The sequence below is a fragment of the Heptranchias perlo genome, chromosome 4 (assembly GCF_035084215.1).
Source record: "Heptranchias perlo isolate sHepPer1 chromosome 4, sHepPer1.hap1, whole genome shotgun sequence".
Classification (NCBI taxonomy): domain Eukaryota; kingdom Metazoa; phylum Chordata; class Chondrichthyes; order Hexanchiformes; family Hexanchidae; genus Heptranchias; species Heptranchias perlo.
The window spans coordinates 127,131,681-127,154,917 of record NC_090328.1 but is presented as its reverse complement, the minus strand read 5'-3'; the positions used below and the strand labels follow the sequence as shown (position 1 = coordinate 127,154,917).

General features: G+C 44.2%; 1 protein-coding gene across 1 annotated transcript in view; it reads left to right on the top strand.

Annotated features, from left to right (window-relative positions):
• The window catches only part of dnah6 (dynein, axonemal, heavy chain 6), a 475,651-nt gene that overhangs the window by 342,428 nt on the left and 109,986 nt on the right, over positions 1–23,237 (top strand). Inside the window, exons 62-67 of the mRNA XM_067983622.1 lie at positions 6,421–6,556; positions 7,410–7,585; positions 13,561–13,751; positions 15,556–15,716; positions 19,666–19,754; positions 22,904–23,050. Coding sequence (XP_067839723.1) covers positions 6,421–6,556; positions 7,410–7,585; positions 13,561–13,751; positions 15,556–15,716; positions 19,666–19,754; positions 22,904–23,050 — 900 coding nt within the window. The remainder of the gene's footprint in view (positions 1–6,420; positions 6,557–7,409; positions 7,586–13,560; positions 13,752–15,555; positions 15,717–19,665; positions 19,755–22,903; positions 23,051–23,237) is intronic.

The following is a 23,237-nucleotide window of genomic DNA, read 5'->3' as shown; positions in this document are numbered from 1 at the left end:
GGAGGATGAGGAGGAGGAAGAGCAGAAAGTCAGAGTGCAGCTGCTAGGAGAAGAGGACAAAGGAGAGGAGGGCACCGTGGCCACAGGAACAGAACGCCGACCTGCACATAACTGAGGAGCAGTGCGTCTGGCAGATCTACTTCACCAGGGAGACTGTGACAGAGCTATGTCACCTGTTGCAGCGCCAACTCCAGCCCAGGACTAGGTCACAGACATCATTGCCTGTGGCTATAAATCTCTACGCTTCAGGGTCATTCCAGGCTGCAACAGGTAACATTACTAAACAATCAATTTGCAGTGCATTGCAGTACCAAGCAGGTGACTGATGTACTCCTCACTAAACGCAATGAATTCATCAGTTTTCCCATGGAGGCAGTGGAGCAAGAAGAAAGATCTCTGAGCTTCAACAGACTAGCAGTCCAACCACAGGTACAGGGCATCGTTGATTGTACTCACATAGCCTTGCTTGCTCCATTGAAGACCACCGGAATATTCATTAACAGGAAGGGCTCTCTAAACATCTCGCCAGCGACGCCCACATTCCGTGAACGAATAATAAAAAAAAATCGCCCAAGACACCCTATCTGACATTTCATGGACTTGAACGCTATTGGTGTTAAGGTTCTAGTAAAGCATAGAATGTATTGTTATGGTTGGTTACAGATAAGTTAGTCTCTAAATGTAAACAATGTTTAACCTGATCCCAAGAGCAGGCTGCTTCCGACCTCTGTATAAGACACAGCACTGTCAGCTGCATTTGTAGGCTTTTAGTTTTAGGCTTTTAACTATAGAGTTTAATATAAAATGGATTATTTTACAAAATTGATTCCTTTACAAGCCCTCAATCCCTAACATCAGGCTGGCTGCTTGGTGTTAAACGCTATCCCCATAACACGTGGCTCATGACTCCTGCCAAGAACCTGAGCACAGACACTGAGGAGCACTACATTGAGAGCCAGGCCTCTAGCAGAGCTCCGATTGAGCATTCTCATATAGAGATTCCGCTGCCTGGGTACCTCTGAAGGTGTCCTACAGTACAACCCTGAGAGTCTCTGGATTCATGCTGGTATGCTGCATGCTCTGTGAATTTGCCCTGCAATGGGTGCAACCCTTACAGCCATCTGGGGAAGAAGAAGTGGAGGCACAGGAGCAGGAAGCTGCAGATGAAGGGGAAAAGGAAGAGCAAGGGCCACCAATCCTACCAGCTGCCAGAGCTCTATAGCAGTTAATCAATGATGAATGCTTCAGTTGAATCATCCCTCCCATCCCCTGCACCAACAATCCCTCCTACCATCACACCCAGTCCTTGCACCCTTCAGATGAATGCCACCAAATTCTACACCTGCATGGGTATAAGAATTACATCACTAGGCCTGGTCAAACAAACATCAATGCAAAAAAATTGTGCACAACAGCAAACTGGTTCAGAACAGTTCATTTGAGAATTGTGAACAAAGGAGTTTCAAAACTAAAAGTCACCCTAGTGCAAACCCCCAGTGCCTGCCATATGATCTTTTTTGCCTAATCTGGTGCTACCCTAGTGACTACTGTATGGGAAGTGGAAAGCTGCTGATCGTCCACTAAGGCCACTTCAGATAGCTGCAGTGGGCAAGCTCGAGGAACTCTGGCCGTAGAGGGCCCGGCAGCAGATTGTGGCGTCCTGATGGCGGCCAGGAGATTCTGGCCTAGCTGGCTGTCTGGCACCAACATGGACACTGTTTGATGGGCTGGCGGAGGAGCAGACATCCTGTCATCCTGAGAGAGGAGGTGCTTCTCCCATGGCGTCACTGCCACTTTCATGGGACTGCACCTCAGCACTCCCACTGCTCAGTGCAAGAAAAGAGTGCATGAGTGACGTGACACTTTGGAAGCCCCCATCCGCGCTCTCCTTCATGCTTTGAAAGCCGGAAGAAATGTTGGAATCCCGAGCCAAAACGGTAGCAGTCTGAGCTTCCATTGAAGCTGTCACAGCTGTCACCAGAAGCTCCATTACTGAGGGCCCTGCTGCAGTGTTCACACAGCTGACCATGTGCTCAATGGTCTGCATTGTCTCCATGCCTTGTGCAAACACCCCGCACAAGTTGGAGCTGGACTGCTCCATACTCTCTGACATTGTGCCCAGGCTTCCTGGCAGGCAGCCCAATGCATTGAACAGTTGGTGGTGCACAGCCATCAGTCTTCTTCTATAGGCTGGGCCCTTGAAGTCAGCATTTGTACCCTCTGTAGCAACGCCAGTTTGCGAGCATGCCCTTTGGCAAGCTAGATCCTGGGCAGTCCTATCACCCTGCTCTTGCTCATGCATACTTATGCTTTCTGAATCTCCTGATGCAGACCCCTTTACACGGAGTTCTGATTTCTGAGCTGGTGCCTGCAAGAGTAAAGTCGAGTGATGGTGTGTGCTCAGGAGGGCTGTCCTTCCCTTCTCTGCTACAGAGGTTCAATGAAGTGCATTGTTATGATTGGAGGGAAAGCTTGTGTGTGCTTGAGCTACAGATGGTGCAGGGCTAAGCAGAGAGTAAGACAGATGTGAGTTGGGAGTCTTACCTTTGCAGCCCTGCTCAGATCATTAAGCCTCTTCCGGCATTGCAGCCGGGTCCTGGGTGCAGTACTTCTCATGTTGCCACCTTTATCCACTGATGCCAGGCAGCTTGCCTTGTCATCCTTCTGTTGGGAACAGCATCTCCTTCCTCCTGCTCACCTCCTCCACCAGAACTACCAGAGCAGTGTCCAAGAATCGTGCAGACCTTGCTCTATCTGACATTTTTTTTATCATTCTTTGGAATGTAGACGTCACCGGGACATCACCCATCCCTAGTTGCCCTTGAGAAGATAGTGGTGTGCCTTCTTCTTGAACCGCCGCAGTCTATTGGTGAAGGTACTCCCACAATGCTGTTAAGTAGGGCGTTCCACGATTTTGACCCGATGATGAAGGAATGGCGATATATGTCCAAGTCAGGATTGTGTGTGACTTGAAGGGGAACTTGGAGGTGATGGTGTTCCCACACATCTGTTGCTCTTGTCCTTCTAGGTGGTGGAGGGCATGTGTTTGGGAGGTGCTGCTGAAGAAGCTTTGATGACTTGCTACAGGGCATCCTGTAGATGCACTGCAGCCACGGTACGCCGATGGGTGGAGGGGGTGAACATTTGAACTAGTGGATGAGGTGCCGATCAAGCGGCCTGGATGGTGTTGAGCTTCTTGAGTTGTTGCAGCTGCATTCATCCAGGACAGTGGATGACTTGACAATCCTGACTTGTGCCTTGTCAGTGGTGGAGAGGCTTTGGAGAGTCAGGAGACGAGTCATGTGCCACAGAATACCCAGTCTCTGACCTGCTCTAGTAGCCATAGCATTTATATGGCTGGTCCAGTTGAGTTTCTAGTCAATGGTGACTCCCAGGATGTTGATGGTGGGAGACTCAGCGATGGCAATGCCAATGAATATCAAAGGGAGGTGGTTTGGTGATGGTCATGGCCTGGCACTTGTGTGGTGTGAATGTTATTTGCCATTTATCAGCCCAAGCTTGGGATCTTGCTGCATGCGGACACGGATGGCTTCATTAGCTGAGAAATTGCGAATGGAGCTGAACACTGTGCAAACATCAGCGAACAGCCCCACTTATGACCTTATGATGGACGGGAGGTCATTGATGAAGCAGCTAAAGATAGTTGGGCCTCGGGCACTGCCCTGAGGAACTCCTGAATCGATGTCCTGGGGCCAAGATGCTTGGACTCCAACAATCACTACCATCTTTTTTTGTGGTAGGTATGACTCCAGCCACTGGAGAGTTTTCCCCCGATCCCCATCGACTTCAGTTTTACTCGGGCTCCTTACTATCACACTTGGTCAAATACTGCCTTGATGTCAAGGGCAGTTACTCTCACCTCACCTCTGATGCTGGTTTGCTGGGAGGGTCTGAAGCATGACCTCTGTTTTCTTTCGGCTGATGATAAGGCTGCAATTGTTTGCTGCTCATGTGCTGATATGTAATATTCTGATATAGATAGTTTTATGAATTTGTCATGCCATATACCAGGGGTTGATTTTAAACCCCAAGAACGGGTGGGTTGGGGGTGGGTGGGCATTGAAAATAGTTGTTTTTTGGGTCGCGACCGCAACCCGGCTTTATTTCCGGGTTTAACTTTGGCGTGTAAAGTACAGGCTTCCCGCTGGGAATGCAAAGTCCAAAAATTTTGTGGTCGTGACCCAAAAAAACAACTATTTTCAACTCCCACCGGCCCCCAACCCACCCACTCTTGGGGTTTAAAATCACCCTTCAGAACTTTATTGAATCCAAGAGGTGAAGCTAATCAATTTTCCGACAAATATAAGAGGTGTGATTATATCTGCTTTGCGGTAGATTTATGTTGAATCCAGTAAGCAAATTCTGCAAGGAGTGTAGTTGTTAATCTTGTGGGTCCTCACCTCTGCAAGGACAGAATATAGACACGGCATAAAGGACAAGGTCTGCTTAAGGAAACTAGTGTGAGACCATTGAGAGAGAAGAGACTTCTGTAAAAACCCTATCCTAGGCCCCAATATTTCCATTGATGTTAATTCAAATACCATGCAATGCTCCAAACAAGTTTCCCCAAACAAATTGTTGAATCATGTAGCTTCAAATAGTATAATATGGCCTAACTTTAATGACCACTCTATGTCATGGTGAAATATCTTGCTGACACTGTCTAGGCTCACGTATGGCCATTTGGACAAGATGGCACACGGTTGTCTGGCCCCTAGAATCAAATCCAGCATGAGTCACCACCTTCATACGAACATATGAAATTGACGGACAGGAAAAGACCAGCTGGTCCATCAAGCCTGCCCCGGATCACTATGGCTAAACATTTCTTCCCTCCCCCCACCCCACCTCTAACCCACCCCCCGCAGCCATGTAATCTCCTGAGAGAAGCAAAACAACAGAGCAAAATCCCAGGGCCAATAAGGGAAAAAAATTCTGTAAAATTCCTCTCCCACCCCCTCAGGCGATCGAAACCAGTCCAGGACATCACATGGACCAAGTGTTACCTATAAATACACTTACCTCCAAATGATGATACCTCCGCCCCAGTCAGGAGCCGATCCAGCTCCCTCTTGAAGGCAAACAGAGAATAAGCACCCACCACACCAACCAGCAATGTATTCCAGAGGCTCACAATTCTATGGGAAAAGAAGAACTACCCAACATCCAGTCTATTCCTACTCTTACATAGTTTAAATTCCTGTCCTCTGGTCCTCTCCAATCTGTTAAACTGGAATAATTTATCAATAGGGACGCTATGGAAACATAGAAAAATAGAAGCAAGAGTAGGCCATTCGGCCCTTCAGGCTTGCTCCGCCATTCAAAATGATCATGGCTGATCGTCTAACTCAGTGCCCTGTTCCCGCTTTTTCCCCATATCCCTTGATCCCTTTAGCATTAAGAAATATATCTATCTCCTTCTTGAATACATCTAATGACTTGGCCTCCACTGCCTTCAGTGGTGGAGAATTCCACAGGTTCACCACCCTCTGAGTGAAGAAATTTCTCCTTATCTCGGTTCTAAATGACATACCCCATATTCTGAGACTGTGACCCCTGGTTCTGGACTCTCCAGCCATCGGGAACATCCTCCCTGCATCTAGTCCTGTTAGAATTTTATATGTTTCGATGAGATCACCTCTCATTCTTCTAAACTCTAGTGAATATAGGCCTAGTTGACCCAATCTCTCCTTATATGTCAGTCCTGCCATCCCAGGAATCAGTCTGGTAAACCTTTGTTGCACTCCCTCCATGGCAAGGACATCCTTCCTCAAATAAGGAGACCAAAACTGTACACAATACTCCAGCTGTGGCCTCACCAAGGCCCTGTATAACTGCAATGTGTTCCAGAGCTATCCATATGCTTTTCATATCCATATCCAGAGCTATCCATATGCTATCCAGCCCTTTAATTATTTTATAGTCCTCTATCAGGTCACCTCTAAGTCTAATCTGCTCTAAAGTAAATAGACCAAGGTCCTTGAGCCTATCTGAGTAGCTGAGGTTCTTTAAGCTAGGGATCATTCTTGTAGCTTTCCTCTGGACCTTTTCCAAGGCCACTGTATCACCCACCTTGTGGGGGGACCAAAACTGGGGCATAGTACTCTAGATGGGGTCTGACCAGCAACCTGTACAGTGTCAAAATGGTGTCCTTTGATTTATACTGAATGGTTCTATTAATGCAACCAATTCCTTGTTAGCTTTAGCTACAGTTTCTCTACATTGGTCATGAACCTTCAGTAATCTGTGCACAATAACACCAAGGTCTTTTTATCTCTCAACCTCTTTCAGTATTGTTCCCTCCAAATAATATTCAAACCGACCAAACTAATTCTTAATAAAAGATTGTTTAATCAGAATTGCTGGTATGATATTGAATTCTAATTTTACTTTTTCTAGGAACGTCCTCCAAAACCACAAGCTAAATGGTTGAGAACTGTAATGTGGAATACATGCTGTGACCTTGAGGAGAATTTGCCAAGCTTCAAGGGGATCACAAAGGAAATTATTGCAACTCCCATATTTGTCAAATTAGGTAAATCTCAAATACATAAATTTTTATATCCCCAAAGAAATACAGGTTTTTGTAATATTATTCTCATCATCGTCATCAGTCGACTATATTGTGGGAGCTCCTATGACTAACTTCCACTTTAAGGCAGGAACTTAGATCCTGGTGTTGTATTTCAAGCTGCCTATGGTTGCTCTTTCATTGACTTATTATGTATCACAGCGACATCACAGTTTGCAGGTTGTGGATGCTGTTGGCTCATTCAAGGATTATGTCACCCGCAGTTTGACGGTATTTCCTCCATTCAGGATCCCACTACACTTCTCCAGGTGCTCATCTGCCTGAAGCCGTTGGCACTCTCTGGAGGTTGCCAGGTGACTTAACCATTGCCTGGCTCTTGGCGATGAACAGTCACGGGACATACCCTCTACTGTCATTATGGTATCAAGTTTTAACACCTTACCTAACATATAAAACTCAATTTTTATTGTATTATTCGTTAATTTTTCCAAGTCATTTGAATTTTGAATCCTTTATTCATCATGTCACCCTGCTTCAGTGCTGAGCCATTGAGAAGCATTCTGGAGCTTCCATGGCACAGATATATTGTGGTTTAGCCGGCAGGAGATGGCAAAATGGGAAGTGTTCCTGTGCAAGATGTGAAGCTTTACAGAGAAAACAGGATGAGAAGGCCTCCCAACTATTGGGAGGTTCATTTTTTTTTGTGTTTGCAATGATGCCTGCTTTAGTTTATAAAAAAACAATTGCTTTAGTATAAACTACTATTTTTTCACTAGATTATGATTGTATTTGCAGTTTATTTTCAAAATCTGAACTAGCCTGAAGTTTTGATAACATTTGAAAAATATTCTTTCAGGACGTCTTGATATTGAGATCAACCCACCATCTTGGAGAAGGTACATGTCAAAGTTACCACCATATCCACCAGCTCCTGAAGCTGATGACGCAGAATATGTTGTCATTGGCCACTGGAATGAAAGGCTGAGCATGTTTCAGAAACTCATTTTAATTAAATGTTTTATGGAAGAAAAGGTATGCTATTATTTGACGTGGTTGTTTAATCATAGATATACCTGAACAAGGTTTAGTTGTGATCCAGCTGATTCTGAAACTCAGAATTCACTGGCAACTATTTGTGTTAGTAAAAACAATACGGCAGGTTCATGTTACTTTTACACACTTCATGGTATTCACACTGTTGCAATAGGGATTTTTCTTTGAGGTTGAGGTTAAGGCACACTTCTGCAGCAGAGAATAGATGGGGTTTTACTCTGCATCATTCTGTAGTACACCTGACCTGGGAGGTTTTGATGCTGATACTGGATCTAAGAAGTGAAAAAGTGTTCCACTCACCAGTTTGGTGTTCCACATTATCACAAACACCAACATTCCCCTAAATGTCACTTTTTATTGTGTAGAATTAATCTAAAATAAAAGTAATTGCTGTATGTCAATACAGATGGATGTAACATCTATATTATTAAACACTCAAAAAGCTGCAAAGGGCTGTATTAGTGCAAGTAGGATTCAAAAGGCTATATAATTTAGCTTCATAATGGCATTCTATTAGATTTTAAAAACCTCAGTAAGGGCCACAGATTATTTATTCCACTAACATTACATTCTTCAAACTAATGACTGTTGCAAAAATATCGGGGGTTAAATAGCTCTTGTCCCTGCCACTCCACCAGTGCCCTTGCTGTTGCCTGTCAGCCAGCCAGGCCACACTGCTGCAGCCCAGGCTGAAATGGTGCAGTCTGAAGCCAGGCCCCCTCGGCCCAGAGCTGCTTAATGTCATCCTCCGAGGCAATCTGTACTCATTCTCCTCAATTGAAAATCTGATAGATGGAATATAATGTGGAAAAATGTGAAGTTATCCACTTTGGGAGGAAAAACTGAAATGCAGAGTATTTTTTAAATGATAAGAAATTGGGAAATGTTGATGTTCAAAGGGACCTGGGTGTCCTTATACATGAGTCACTGAAAGCTAACGTGCTGGTGCAGCAAGCAATTAGGAAGGCAAATGGTATGTTGGCCTTTTTTACAAGAGGATTTGAATACAGGAGTACTGCAATTATATAGGGCCTCGGTGAGACCGCACCTGGAGTATTGTGTACAATTTTGGTCTCCTTACCTAAGAAAGGATATACTTACCACAGAGGGAGTGCAAGTAAGGTTCACCAGACTGATTCCTGGGATGGCGGGATTGTCGTATGAGGAGAGATTGAGTAGACTAGGCCTGTATTCTCTAGAGTTTAGAAGAATGAGAGGTGATCTCATTGAAACATGCAAAATTCTTACAGGGCTCGATAGGGTAGATGCAGGGAGGATGTTTCCCCTGGCTGGGGAGTCTAGAACCAGGGGTCACAGTCTCAGAATAAGGGGTAGGCCATTTAGGACTGAGATGAGGAGAAATTTCTTCACTCAGAGGGTGGTGAATCTTTGGAATTCTCTACCCCAGAGGGCTGTGGAGGCTCAGTCATTGAGTGCATTCAAAACAGAGATCAATAGATTTCTAGATAGTAAAGGCATCATGGGATATGGAGATATTGCAGGAAAATGGCGTTGAGGTAGTAGATTAGCCATGATCTTGTTGAATGGCAGAGCAGGCTTGAGGGGCCGGATGGCCTACTCCTGTCCTTATTTCTTATGTTCTTAGACCTTTCTTGGATATGGCCTCCTGCTGAGTGCCCTGCTCCTCCTTCCTCTGCTAGCAGCTTATCCTGCTGTGCGTGTCCTCTCTTCATTCTCCCAGTCATGTTCAATTCCCAGTGGAAGCCCTATAAGGCCACCCATGTTTGGAATCAACTTTTTTCAGCACTATATTTTAAATGCCACTAAAAGTACTGCAAGACCAGCCAGACCACTCTCTATTGAATATTGAAACTTTAGCCAAGTATAGGAAACTTCCAAAGACATTCTAAAATTGTACCAGCAGCCAGAAGAGATAATCCAGCAACTAACCTGTAAGTACTTTATGATCCCTTTAAATAGTGCTGGTGGGGGGTCCTTCTTGTCCTTTAAGTCCTGTTTAGATATACTTTGCTTCACACAGCTTGCTTAAAAATGTTTCATGACTGACTGACATATTTATAAAGTAATGACAGATGTGGAGTGCTTCATTGAATTTATGAATGTTGCCACAGAAGGGCATGAAATATAATAGGGCTAGTTATTCAGGATCTGTGGATGAAACAGGCTTGATGGGAAAATTAAAAGTAAAATACTGCGGATGCTGGAAATCTGAAACACTCAGCAGATCAGGCAGCATCTGTGGCGAGAGAAACAGTAAACGTTTCAGGCAGATGCTGGTGAAGTCCAACTTTTAAGCAAATACAAAGCCTGAGAAAAGTGTGGTGGGGAGGGGGCGGTGGCACGGAAAGAAAAGGGATAGGTCTGTGATAGGGTAGAGGGCAGGAGCGATTAAATGACAAAAGGAGGTGGTAATGGGACAAATATGGAAACAAAAGATGGGTCCAGTGGAGGCATAATTGGTAAGAGAATGTGCAAAAGACAATGGGAGCAGTGATTAAGATCTAAAGTTGTTAAACTCAATGTTAAGGCCAGAAGACTGTAAAGTGCCTAGTAGAAAGATGAGGTGCTGTTCCTCGAGGATGCGTTGAGCATCATTGGAATGGTGTCAGAGGCCGAGGGCAGAGAAGTCAGAGTGGGAGTGGGATGGAGAATTAAAATGGCAAGCGACCGGAAGCTCAGGGTCATGCTTGCGGACTGAATGGAAGTGTTTAGCAAAGAGATCATCCTATCTGCATTTGGTCTCCCCAATGTAGAGGACATGACATCGTGAGCAGCGAATACAGTATAATAAGTTGAAAGAAGCAACACCCGCCCTTTCACCTCTTCCCTTCCCACCATCAAGGGCCCCAAACATATACAAGTATGATATTAGAACTGAGAGGGTATCCTTACCAGGAAAGACTGAACAGGCTGGGGCTCTTTTCTATGGAAAAGAGAAGGCTGAGGGGTGACCTGATAGAGATCTTTAAGATAATGATAGGGTTTGATAGGGTAGACGTAGAGAAAATGTTTCCACTTGTGGGGAATCCAAAACTAGAGATCATAAATATAAAATAGTCGCTAATGAATCCAATAGGTAATTCAGGAGAAATTTCTTAATCCAAAGAATGGTAAAAATGCAGAAAGTGCTACCACAAGGAATAGTTAGAATCATTGAATCATAGAAAGGTTATAACAGGGAAGGAGGCCATTCGGCCCATCAAGTCCACACCAGCTCTAAGTAACAGCAATCCAGCTAGTCCCACTCCCCCGCCCTTTCCCCATAGCCCTTCAAATTTTTCCTTTCAAGTACTTATCCAGTTCCCTCTTGAAGGCCATGATTGAATCTGCCTCCACCACCCCCTGGGACAGTGCATTCCAGATCCTAACCACTCGCTGTGTAAAAAAGTTTTTCCTCATGTCACCTTTGGTTCTTTTGCCAATCACCTTAAATCTATGTCCTCTGGTTCTTGACCCTTCCACCAATGGGAACAGTTTCTCTCTATCTACTCTGTCTAGACCATTCATGATTTTGAATACCTCTGTCAAATCTCCTCGCAACTGTTCCAAGGAGGACACCCCCAGCTTCTCCAGTCTATCCACGTATCTGAAGTCCCTCATCCCTGGAATCATTCTAGTAAATCTCTTCTGCACCCTCTCTAAGGCCTTCACATCTTTCCTAAAGTGCGGTGCCCAGAACTGGACACAATACTCCAGTTGTGGCCGAACCAGTGTTTTATAAAGGTTCATCATGACTTCCATATTTTTGTACTCTATTGCCTCTATAAAGCCCAGGATCCTGTATGCTTTTTTAACCGCTTTCTCAACCTGCCCTGCCAAACTTCAAAGATTTGTGCACCTATACACCCAGATCTCTGTTCCTGCACCCCTTTTAGAATTGTGCCCTCTAGTTTATATTGCCTTGCCTCGTTCTTCCTACCAAAATGTATCACTTGCATTTTTCTGCATTAAATTTAATCTGCCACGTGTCCGCCCATGCCACAAGCCTATCTATATCCTCTCGAAGTCTATCACTATCCTCCTCACTGTTTACCACCCTTCCAAGTTTTGTGTCATCTGCAAATTTTGAAATTGTGCCCTGTACACCCAAGTCCAAGTCATTAATATATATCAAGAAAAGCAGCGGTCCCAGCATCGACCCCTGGGGAACACCATTGTACACCTTCCTCTAGTCCGAAAAACAACCGTTCACCACTACTCTCTGTTCCCTTCGCTAATTCTGTATCCATGTTGCTACTGCCCCCTTTATTCCATGGGCCACAATCTTGATGATAAGCTTACCATGCAGCACTTTATCAAACGCCTTTTGAAAGTCCATATACACCACATCAACTGCATTGCCCTCATCTACCCTCTCGGTTAACTCATCAAAAAACTCTATCAGGTTAGTTTGATACGATTTGCCATTAACAAATCCCTGCTGGCTTTCCCTAATCAATCCACACTCGTCCAAATGACTGTTAATTCTGTCCTGGATTATTGTTTCTAAAAGTTTCCCCACCACTGAGGTTAAACAGACTGATCTATGGTTGCTGGGTTTATCCTTACACCTTTTTTTGAACAACGGTGTAACATTTGCAATTCTCCAGTCCTCTGGCACCACCCCCATATCTATGGATGTTTGGAAGATTATGGCCAGTACCTTCGCAATTTACCTTACTTCCCCCAACAACCTAGGATGCATCCAATCCGGACCGGGTGACTTATCTACTTTAAGTGCAGCTGGCCTTTCAAGCACATCTTCTTTATCAATTTTTAGCCCATCCAGTACCTCAACTATATCTTCCTTTACTGAGACTCTGGCAGCATCTTCTTCCTTGGCAAAAACAGATGCAAGGTACTCATTTATTACCTCTGCCATTCCCTCTGCTTCCATGAGTAGATCTCCTTTATGGTCCTTAATCATCTTACTACCCGTTTACTGTTTACATGCCTGTAGAAGACTTTTGGATTCCCTTTTATGTTGGCCATCAGTCTATTCTCATGCTCTCTCTCTTTGCCTCTTTTATTTCCTTTTTCACTTCCCCTCCAAACTTTCTATATTCTGCCTGGTTCTCGCTTCTGTTATCAGCCAGTTAAGGCAAATAGCATAGATGCATTTTAGGGGAAGCTAGATAAGCACATGAGGGAGAAAGGAACAGAAGGGCACCCTGATCGGTTTAGATGAAGTAGGGAAGGAGGAGGCCCGTGTGCAGCATAAACGCCAGCATGGACCAGTTGGGCCGAATGACCTGTTGCTGTGCTGTAGTTTCGATGTAACTCGATGTAACACTCCTTCTGATTTACTTGTACTTTTTCCAACTTAGTTTACTGTATTCGCTGCTCACGATGCTGGGGCAACAGCTAGTGCAAGGCTAATCATAGAGTAATGAAAGATATGAGTTAGGAGGTTTACTCTAGCTATCCTTGTGAGGTCATGGAATTTCTTTCTGCATTGCAGCCATGTCCTGGGGGCGATACTCCTTGCATTCACACGCTCTGCCATCACTACCTACCCTTACCGGACAGCTTGCCTGGAAACCCTCCTGCCTTCTGGTGACAGAAGATGCCCTTCTTCCTGCTGACCTTCTCCACCAAAACCTCCAAAGTGATGTCTGAAAACTGGGGGGGGGGCTTTTGCAGATTCTCCTGCGCCTGCCATTGTCCACAGATAGTTGCCTGCAACCAAAGTGCACCTCCGCTGTAAGGGGTGCAGACTGCCTTTAAATCGTGTCAGGATGCCTGTCATCAGTAGTTCTGGCTGCCCGCCTGTTTAAGTTTCATTAATGAGTCGCGTGAATTTGGGGTCTTCTTTGCGGTACGTGATTGGGTGCGAGCTCCGAACGTGATGTCCAATCTTCCCACAAAAATGCACTCAAAGCAATTTCTACTGCATTGGTTAAAGAGGCAACAAAGCTGGAAAAGTGATCATGAAGGCATAAATATTTTGTACGAAATTTTGATAATTAGATTATTTATCTTTTTTTTTCTAGGTGGTATTTGCAATCACAGACTTTGTCATAGAATCTCTTGGGAAGGAGTTTGTAGAGAATCCGCCTGTGGATTTAGCCACTCTTTATCAGGACATGTCCAATAGCATTCCCCTCATTTTCATATTAAGTACTGGTTCAGATCCTATGGGAGCCTTCCTGAGATTTGCAAAAGAAAAGGAATACTCTGACAGGTGAGTTCCATGTTTGCTTGGCCAAAGTACAATGATTGTCCTCCTCTACCGATAGCCAGTTCTTGCTGGTAAAGCTAATGGTCCAGAAAAATTGTGGGCCACAATCCTGGTGGTTACATCGGTGGCCTGCAATGCCACTAGAGTGAAGGATCAGTGAAAGGGCACTTTGCATGGGGCTAGTGGGCATTCGTACCACTGAAGACACATTCTGGCATTCTGCCTATGCGACCAGAACACCACCCACCCCACCCCCCCTCCCCCGCCTGCCTAGCATTGCCCAGGTCCTTGTCTCCCAAAACCCCAATCATCTCTCCTTCAGCCCCCTTTGTGAGGCGACTGATCCAAATTTTAAACAAAAATGTCCTTATCTTCAGGGGTCCAGGTTACAGGTCTAGGTTACAGACGTGGCCTGAGTGAATTCCAGCCTCATTGATCTACCCAGAAGTCAATACTTCAGACCTGCCTGGATGCCAATGTGAAAGTTCTGAGCCAGAGGAATTTAGTGGGTTCTACTGGACAATCCAGTAGTACTGTTCCTGTATGATGAACCACTAGATCAGCATCCAAGGTGATCCAAAGTGTAGACCTGTAGATCACTTAATGAGCTCCTCCAGCATGCCTTTAAACCACATCTCAGCAGACCACATCGTGCCTCCAGGTTTCAATTCATGTTGGTCCAAAGCACTGACTTCCAGCTAAGTCAATGTAACTGCTCTGGGATGCACTCCAGCTACACGAGCAACCTATGTGATTGGACTGGCTCTGGACACCCAAAATATTGAGTCTCCTGGAGGAGAAGAATGAGTGACAAATTGTAGCCTGAGCCCTACAAGTAGATACATACAAGTAAGTATTGTAGGAGAGGTAGACGATACATAAGGGCTGTTTTTAATCCTTCCAGCCAAGTGGGCGGGTGGTTAAAATTGTGGTAGAGTGCTTTCTGCTGCATTCCTGATGCTTTCACGCCCACTGCCATTTTAACTGCCAGATTTTCAGCAGTGTTGAGGGTGTCTGCCACAGACATGCGGGTGTCTCGTTATGATTTAAATGTCGGGGTCCAATGACATCATTTGGACCCCGACGCGATTTTAATTGCTGACCGCAGCAATGACACCCAGTGCCAGAGCAGCCAACGAAGGCTGGCGGCCTGCAGGAGCATGGCCAGAAGAGGCCGACAAAAGTATTTTTTTTTAAGATTTCCTTGCTGGCTGGGAGGAGCCCTGGCCACATAACTTATGCTGGGTACCGTTCCTTCAGGTCCCCAGAGGCGTCCTCCTGCTGCCCAAAATTCCAATGCCTGTTTGGGCTCGCGGCCTCCTCGTTCACCACCCAACCCCCCCCGAGTTCCCAGGACCTACTGAGGCCCGGTGAACTGCAGCAGGACACCCAGTGAGGATGTGCACCTCGCCTGCGATATGGAAGTGAGGTTCAACCCTCAAAATGGCTTGGGCCTCTGGTCAGCAGGTGGCCTGTGCAGTCCGTTGGTCAACTGGCCAAAAGTTCAAATGTACCTCGTTATTTCCTTGAAGCAGACAACAACCTATGTTAATATTTCTAATATATACAGACAAAGTTAGTGGGGGCAGTTTTATTTCCTTGCTGGTGTGTGTCAGAAAATATTAATTTACCACATGATGCGAAGTGTAGGAATGTTAGATTTTATTTCATTTCTGAACAAAGTAACATACTGTTTATATTGGATGTCAGTGTAACATATATTCTAAATTTCACTGCATTTTTGTTAAATGCATTTTACTTCTGCTTGACTAGTTTGAGTTCAATCTTACTTGCTTTTCTACTGCAGGATAGAGTCTATTTCCCTGGGACAAGGACAAGGGCCCATTGCTGAAAAACTGATTAAAGAAGCTCTAAAGTCAGGAAACTGGATATTTCTTCAGAACTGTCATCTTGCAGTTTCTTGGATGTTAGCCATGGAGGAATTAGTTAAGTCATTCACAGAGCCAAGTAAGTACAAGTATTATATTATCCCCATGTCTGAAATCCATTGGCAGTAATATAGCTCATGCAGGTCAAATTTCCCAGCTAAAAAACTTTGTCTCAGGATGCTTGTCCACTTTTACTTAGATGTCAACACTGTTGCACTGTCATTGTTGTTAAAACATGCCCAAATGATTAATTATTACTACAACATTTATTTGTGTGCTCAAGGATGTTGCATAGCAGCCCAATTATTCAAAACTCTCCAGAGCTGACTTTCCTCTGAGTTTCTAAATTTTTATGAAAAAGCAGACTAAAAGAATAATGAGGGAGAAATTAGAGTACGAGAGAAAGCGAGCTATTAATATAAAAACAGATAGTAAGAGTTTCTACAGGTATTTTAAAAGGAAAAGAGTAAGTAAAGTGAGCGTTGGTCCTCTAGAGAGTGAGTCTGGGGAATTAATGATGGAGAATAAGGAAATGACGGATGAATTGAACAGATATTTTGCATCTGTCTTCACTGCAGAGGATACAAATAACATGCCAGAAATAATTGTGAATCAAGACGTGAAAGGGAGGGAGGAACTTAAAACATTTACAATCACCAGGGAAAGGGTTCTGAAAAAATTATTAGAACTAAAAGCTGACAAGTCCCCAGGTCCTGACAGACTTCATCCTAGGGTCTTAAAAGAAGTGGCTGCAGAGAAAGTAGATGCATTAATATTAATTTTCCAAAATTCCCTAGATTCTGGAAGAATCCCATCAGATTGGAAAATAGTGAATGTAACTCCTCTGTTCAAGAAAGGAGGGAGACAGAAAGCAGGAAACTACAGTCCAGTTAGCTTAACATCCGTCATAGGGAAATGCTAGAATCTATTATTTAGGAGGTTATAGCACGGCACTTGGAAAATCGCAATGCAATCAGGCAGAGTCAACACTGCTTTGTGAAAGGGAAATCGTGTTTGACTAATTTATTAGAGTTCTTTGAGGAAGTAACCAGCAACGTGGATAAAGGGGATCCTGTGGATGTGTTGTACTTGGATTTCCAGAAGGCATTTGACAAGGTGCCGCATCAAAGGCTACTACACAAAATAAGAGTTCATGGTGCGGAGGGTAACATATCAGCATGGATAAAGGATTGGTTAGCTAACAAGAAACAGAGAGTAGGCATAAATTTTCAGGTTGGCAAGATGTAACGAGTGGAGTGCCACAGGGATCAGTGCTGGGGCCTCAACTATTTACAATCTACATCAATGACTTGGATGAAGGGACCGAACGTATGGTTGCTAAATTTGCTGATAACGCAAAGAGAGGTAGGAAAGTAAGTTGTGAAGAGGACATAAGGAGTCTGCAAAGGGATATCGATAGGTTAAGTGAGTGGGCAAAAATTTGGCAGATGGAGTATAAAGTGGGAAAATGTGAACTTGTCCACTTTGGCAGGAGGAATAGAAAAGCAGTATATTATTTAAATGGAGAGAGATTGCAGAACTCTGAGGTACAGAGGGATCTGGGTGTCCTAGTACATGAATCACAAAAAGTTAGTATGCAGATACAGCAAGTGATGAGGAAGGCAAATGGAATGTTGTCATTTATTGCAAGGGGAATGGAATATAAAAGTAGAGATGTTTTGCTACAGTTGTACAGGGCATTGGTAAGACCACATCTAGAATACCGTGTGCAGTTTTGGTCTCCTTAATTAAGAAAGGACATAATTGCTTTAGAGGCGGTTCAGAGAAGGTTCACTCGACTGATTCCTGGGATGAGGGGGTTATCTTATGAAGAAAGGTTGGACAAGTTGGGCCTGTATACACTGGAGTTTAGAAGAATGAGAGGTGATCTTATTGAAATATATAAGATCCTGAGGGGACTTGAAGGGGTAGATGCTGCGAGGATGTTTCCCCTTGTGGGAGAGACTAGAACTAGGGGCCACAGTTTAAAAATAAGGGGTCTCCCATTTAAGACGGAGATGAGGGGACATTTTTTCTCTGAGGGTCGTGAGTCTGTGGAACTCCCTTTCCCAGAGAGCAGTGGAGGCAGGGTCATTGAATATTTTTGAGGCTGATTTAGATAGATTCCTGATTAACAAGGGAGTCAAAGGTTATAGTAGGTAGACAGGAAAGTAGGGTTGAGGTCACAATCAGATCAGCCATGATCTTATTAAATGGCAGAGCAGGCTCGAGGGGCCGAATGGCGTACTCCTGCTCTTAGTTCGTATGTTCGTATGTAGACGTAAGTGACGTAAGTAAAGAGTGATGAAATATTGGAGAACACGCCCCATGGATTTATCGTCTGTGATTAGGACTGTTCTGAGCATTCCTACCCCTGAGACACAGGAATTACAAAAATGCAAAACCATAATGTTTTTAGAGAAGTGTCTGTAATTCCTAGAATGCCACCGTCTGAACATATGCAATGAGGAGAATATTCCAGAATGCATTAGTTTGATTCTCACCATCCAAATTCAAGCATCTAATTCATCTGGTTATAACAGTATTTTTCCATTTGTTATTCCAAATGATTTCCAAACAATCTGGATGAAGAACTTTGAACTCTTTTGGAGGTAAAAATTTCACGCGTGTTTATTTTTACTTCAAACAGAAAGACAGCTTTAAAGAGGCAGACGGGCACAAAAGGCACGACTAACAAAACCTGTGCTATGTCAATCGTCATCATTCAAAAAAAAATATTGTTCATAGAAAGATGCCTAGAGATTGATAAGAATGATTGGTTGCAGCAAATTTGCTTTGCTTAGTTCGAAAGCTTTTTTTTCTCATTGAGTAACAGGATTTCTCAGTTTGTTTGTCGTTTAAATGATTTGCAAAGAAGCTGCAAGATCAATTTTAAAAGGTTTTATCGGTAAAGTTTCAGAGAAAGAAGCTACACCCCAGAGAGACAATTGTTGATTCCAGAAACATTTGTTTTGTTATTTATCCATCTGCAGCAGCTAGCAGAAGGTAACATTTTTTGACTAAAATGTTCACATTAAAATGATAATCAACTGCTTCCTGGACCCTCTGCTGTGCGACTAGACTGCAATACCCCTGCCCCCACCCCACACCCCCCGCCATCTTCAGTGCTGCCACACCCTCAGTACATTATCCCCCCTTTACTGCCAGACCCAGCAACATCGCACTCCAATACTGCCAAATCCCAGAAATCCAACATTGATGGAAACTCCACATTCCACTCCTTGTTCTGCCAAACACAAGGTTCCCTCTCTGCAGTGCTGCTAAACCCAACGATACCCACCCACTGCAAATGCTGCCAAACTCCAGGAACGCTGCCTCAGTGCTTGAATAAGCTGAGTCTTATATGCTGCTAAACCCTAAGATTTCATTCTCCCATGTTGGTATCGAATCAGCCGCCCATTACACTTCTCTCCCGTTACACTCCCCACCCGATACACTCCCCGTCCGATGCACTCCCCACCCGATATTCAGTCCCATTGCCTTCAGTAGAACTGGATGTCAAGCGGGGGGCATATAACAGGCGGTCGATGTGATGCTGCCCGTTCTGCGATGCTGCATACGATAAATTTCTACCCCAGTGTATTATCGTGAAGGCCACTAATTTACAATGGGAGTCCTGGAGTTGGCAGCACCAAGGAAGTAGGGTCCACTGGTTTACCAACACGGGAGAGTGTAATCTCAGGGTTTAGAGGCATACAAGGTGACTCCTGAGCTTTGCGTGCACTGAGGCAGTGGCCCTGGAGTTTGGCAGTACTTGTAGTGGGTGTATGTCTTCGGGTTTAGCAGCAAGCTTTTATTTTTGTTTCTATTGTTCCTGTATTAGAGCACTTTTTGTTTTTATTTGATGAACAATTTACAGCAGTCAGAATTTCACTCATTACATGGGAAGATCTCTTTGCTGGGTGCAGTGCTTATAGAAGCTAAACTGTTTTATGTTTTCTCTCTTTTTGTTTACAAAGATAGATATTGACATATGACTGAAAAAATTGTGGTTTGGTTTTTCCTAGATGTTATTATTCATGAGAACTTCAGGCTGTTCCTGAGCTCCATGCCTACTGACACCTTTCCTGTAACTGTGTTGCAAAACTCAGTCAAGGTAATGCATTCTAAAAATTGCAGGACTGACATTGTCTTATAAAACTGTCTTGCAAGATGAGATCCACAGGACATCTATGGAATTGTTCAAAGACAAAGAAATGATTTTATCCTTTTTCTAACGAATCATGATAATTCTGATAGTCCACGCAGTCGCAGCTAAAATTCTGTTGTCTTTTCGTGCCCACTGCAGCTTGCTAGTGAGCATACAGCATGAATCAGTGAATTCCTCCTAGATGCTGGGTAATAAATTTATCATTGGTTTTGCCTCTGGTAAAGTTGCTCCCACCCAAAATTCCAATTGTCCTCTCTGTGAAGTAAATTGAAATTGTAAATACACAGATGTCTGTGAAAATGACCTTTCCATGTTGTGTTTTTCTTGGTGACCCGTGAACAAAAACCTAGCGAACTGCAGGTGCTAATTCTGTAATAAGTGAACTGACATTAATGGTATTGTCAGCTGGGAAAACATCACTTGCTGCCTGCAGTATTGTTCCTCACATTACTGTCAAGGGGAGAACCACACTACTTGTTACTTACCCCAGCTAGAGTGCCCCTGTCTACGCAGCCTCTCCATTTATATTTTCACTTTTACATTTCATTGTTTAATAAAAACAAACCAATTTCTGATCCTTCATTCCACCCCCCCCCCCCCACACTGACTAGATACCTGAAAGTATCATGGGATAAGAATGCTAAATGAATTTATCTTAAATTTCCTTGCTCTGCCATTTTAGTAGTGGCATTGTTAACTTATCTACTAGAATACCAGAAAGAAGGATTTTAGGAAAATGTATTAAGCATTTGTGTGGTAGTTTGTAGTATCCCACAGTGTAATTTCAAGACCTAAATGTTATATTGAAGCACATAATGGGATTATGGTGCTCCTGTATACATGAAATCACTTCATGATAATGGAACGCATTCACCTAAACACAATGCAGCTTTGTATCTGACTTCAGTTAATGGTGCTTCTTTTATATCATACTAAAATGTTATTAATGTTTGTAATAAACAGTTTACAAATTATTAATCAGTTGTTCAGAAGCAGTGTATAACTCCAGAAGGAACACCTTTGGAAGGTCCGTGTATCCTCACAATCATGATAGTGTAATACATGGGGTTCAAAAATCTACGGGTCAAGATCCTGGCATAGCTGCCAGGATCGTGGCCCTCTAGCGCTGACCTTGACAAAGTTTGTGGGGTCAGCAGGAGGGCACCTAATTTGCAAGGGGCTGGCAATCGCACATACCATTACAGGCACATCTCTGGCGCACGCTTGCCCCATACAGCTGTCAAATTTGGCATCTTGACTCCTTTGTGGGAGGGTGGCCACCTCAGACATCGTGGGATGTTATCTCGATCCACTGTGTAAGGGAGCCAATCCCAATTATTTTTTTAAAATTTCCAGTCTTTAAAAATCCTCCCTGCTGGAGCCAGGTACACTTCAGCTCACTCGGCATACCAAGCTCCAGGCTTCCTCTGGATCCCGACTGAACGAGGGAAACGGTAATTTCAACATAGGGAGTTCCTCCCCCGGAACGGCTCCCTGGTGTAATTTACAATGTAAGAGGCTGGTGGAGGTTCTATCCCTTACAAGGTCACCTGAAAAATCCCAGAATCAGTGAGGACTCAGCACTACCCCGGAGAAAATTCGGGGCCATGGTAATTATGTTATGTAATTGCAGCCTGGTATAGGACTTAATTAAATGATATGATTTCTAGCTTTTTGCATGCACTGAACATATTATTCTGGAATTACATAAGTTCCAAGATTAATTGATAGTGTGTGATTCAAAATTATTTATTGTCTTGTAAATGGAGTATTATAGTGAAGGATGTAAAGTTGTAGATTAGAACAATTTCGGATTATCAGATACAGAGATTTAGATGCCTCCATGAAAGTAGGTCCAATATTAAACATTTTCACATTCACAGGGACTTATTTGTTGTCTGTTATTTTATTTGCTGTGGTAATAGTAAAGGAAAATTATTCACTTGTATTATGATTAAGGTTTTAATTTCTGGTGAATTAGCCAACATGTGTCTGGAATTTCACTGGTTGTCTATAGGACCACTAGATGGGGCATCTCACCACAATAAATATAAAAATACTATGGGGGTGATTTTAGGGGGCAATTACCGGTGCTGGGGGTGGGGGGCTCCAAAAATCGCGGAAATCCCGTTCGGGTTCGGAAGCCGGCTCCAACCTGCCAATTAAAGCCAGCGGGATGACAGTTAAAGAGCCAAATGTACCTCATTGAGGTGCTTAAGGCACTTTACCTGTGACAGATTAAACACTTAGAACGATTTTTAACTTACCTGGGCGGCTTGCCCACCGCTTCTGATTTAGGAACCAGGCATGAAGGGCCGGATAGGGAACAAGAAACTAAATAAATAAATAAAAAACCATAGACTGAAGTGAAAACGCTAAATGAACCTACCTTTGCACCCTGCTCCGATGTCCAATGTCTCCCATTTTGATGTCCCCCTCTGCAACCCCCCCATGACCCCTGATGTCCCCCTCTTCAACTCTCGATGTTCCCCCAATGTCTTTCCGATCTTCTCCCGATGTCCTCCCGATCTTCCTCTCTCCCCCCCCGATGCTCCCCGCTCCCCTCTCCCCCCACTGATGTTCCCCTCTCCCTCCCCTCCCCCCCCAGTCTTCCAGTCCAGCGCTGGATCTTCCATTCTCCCCCCTCCCCGATCTTCCACTCTCTTCCCCCCACCCCGGTCTTCCAGTCCAGAGCCAGATGACGTCTCGCTCTCTCTTTCTCTCCCCCCCTCATGTTGCAGCTCCTGACAGCAACCAGCCTGTCAATCAGCGCACCTTCACCCCACCCCCCACCACTGCCAACCCACCCACGTTGTAAAATCGAGCCCTATCAATCACCATGTAGAATTAAAGGGCCGTTTTGGAGTTGAGTGCACATCTGGCGGGTGGTGTGCAGAGTGATCGCATCATCCGCCCGCTGGCACCAGTGATGAGTCCGAACAACAAGAGTGACAGGCAGCTTGCCGTTTGGAGAGGTGGGAAATTGAGTGAGTCCTCTACAGGCCCTAGCTAGAACTCAAAAATTAATTTAGAGTGAAACAACAAAACAAAGGGAAAATTGAAGTAGTTGAGTAACTTAAACTATTCTCCTTCAGGTCACCAACGAACCTCCAAAGGGACTTCGTGCTAATATCCGACGAGCTTTCACAGAGATTACAACCACTTTCTTTGAGGAGCATGTCTTGGGCAGGGAGTGGAGAAAGATTATATTTGGTGTTTGTTTCTTCCATGCTGTGATTCAGGTAAGCCTGGTTTAATTAACAAGCAGCTGACGCCATGTAGCATGATTTTTCTGACCTTTGCCCCTGGAGAACAGCACTCCTGGGCCTGAACTGGCGCAGCACACTTCGGTTGTGTCCAATGCTTGGGCGGGGAGGGGAAGGACTATCAGTCCCCCGTGTTTTATTTGTTACTTGGAATACTATTGGG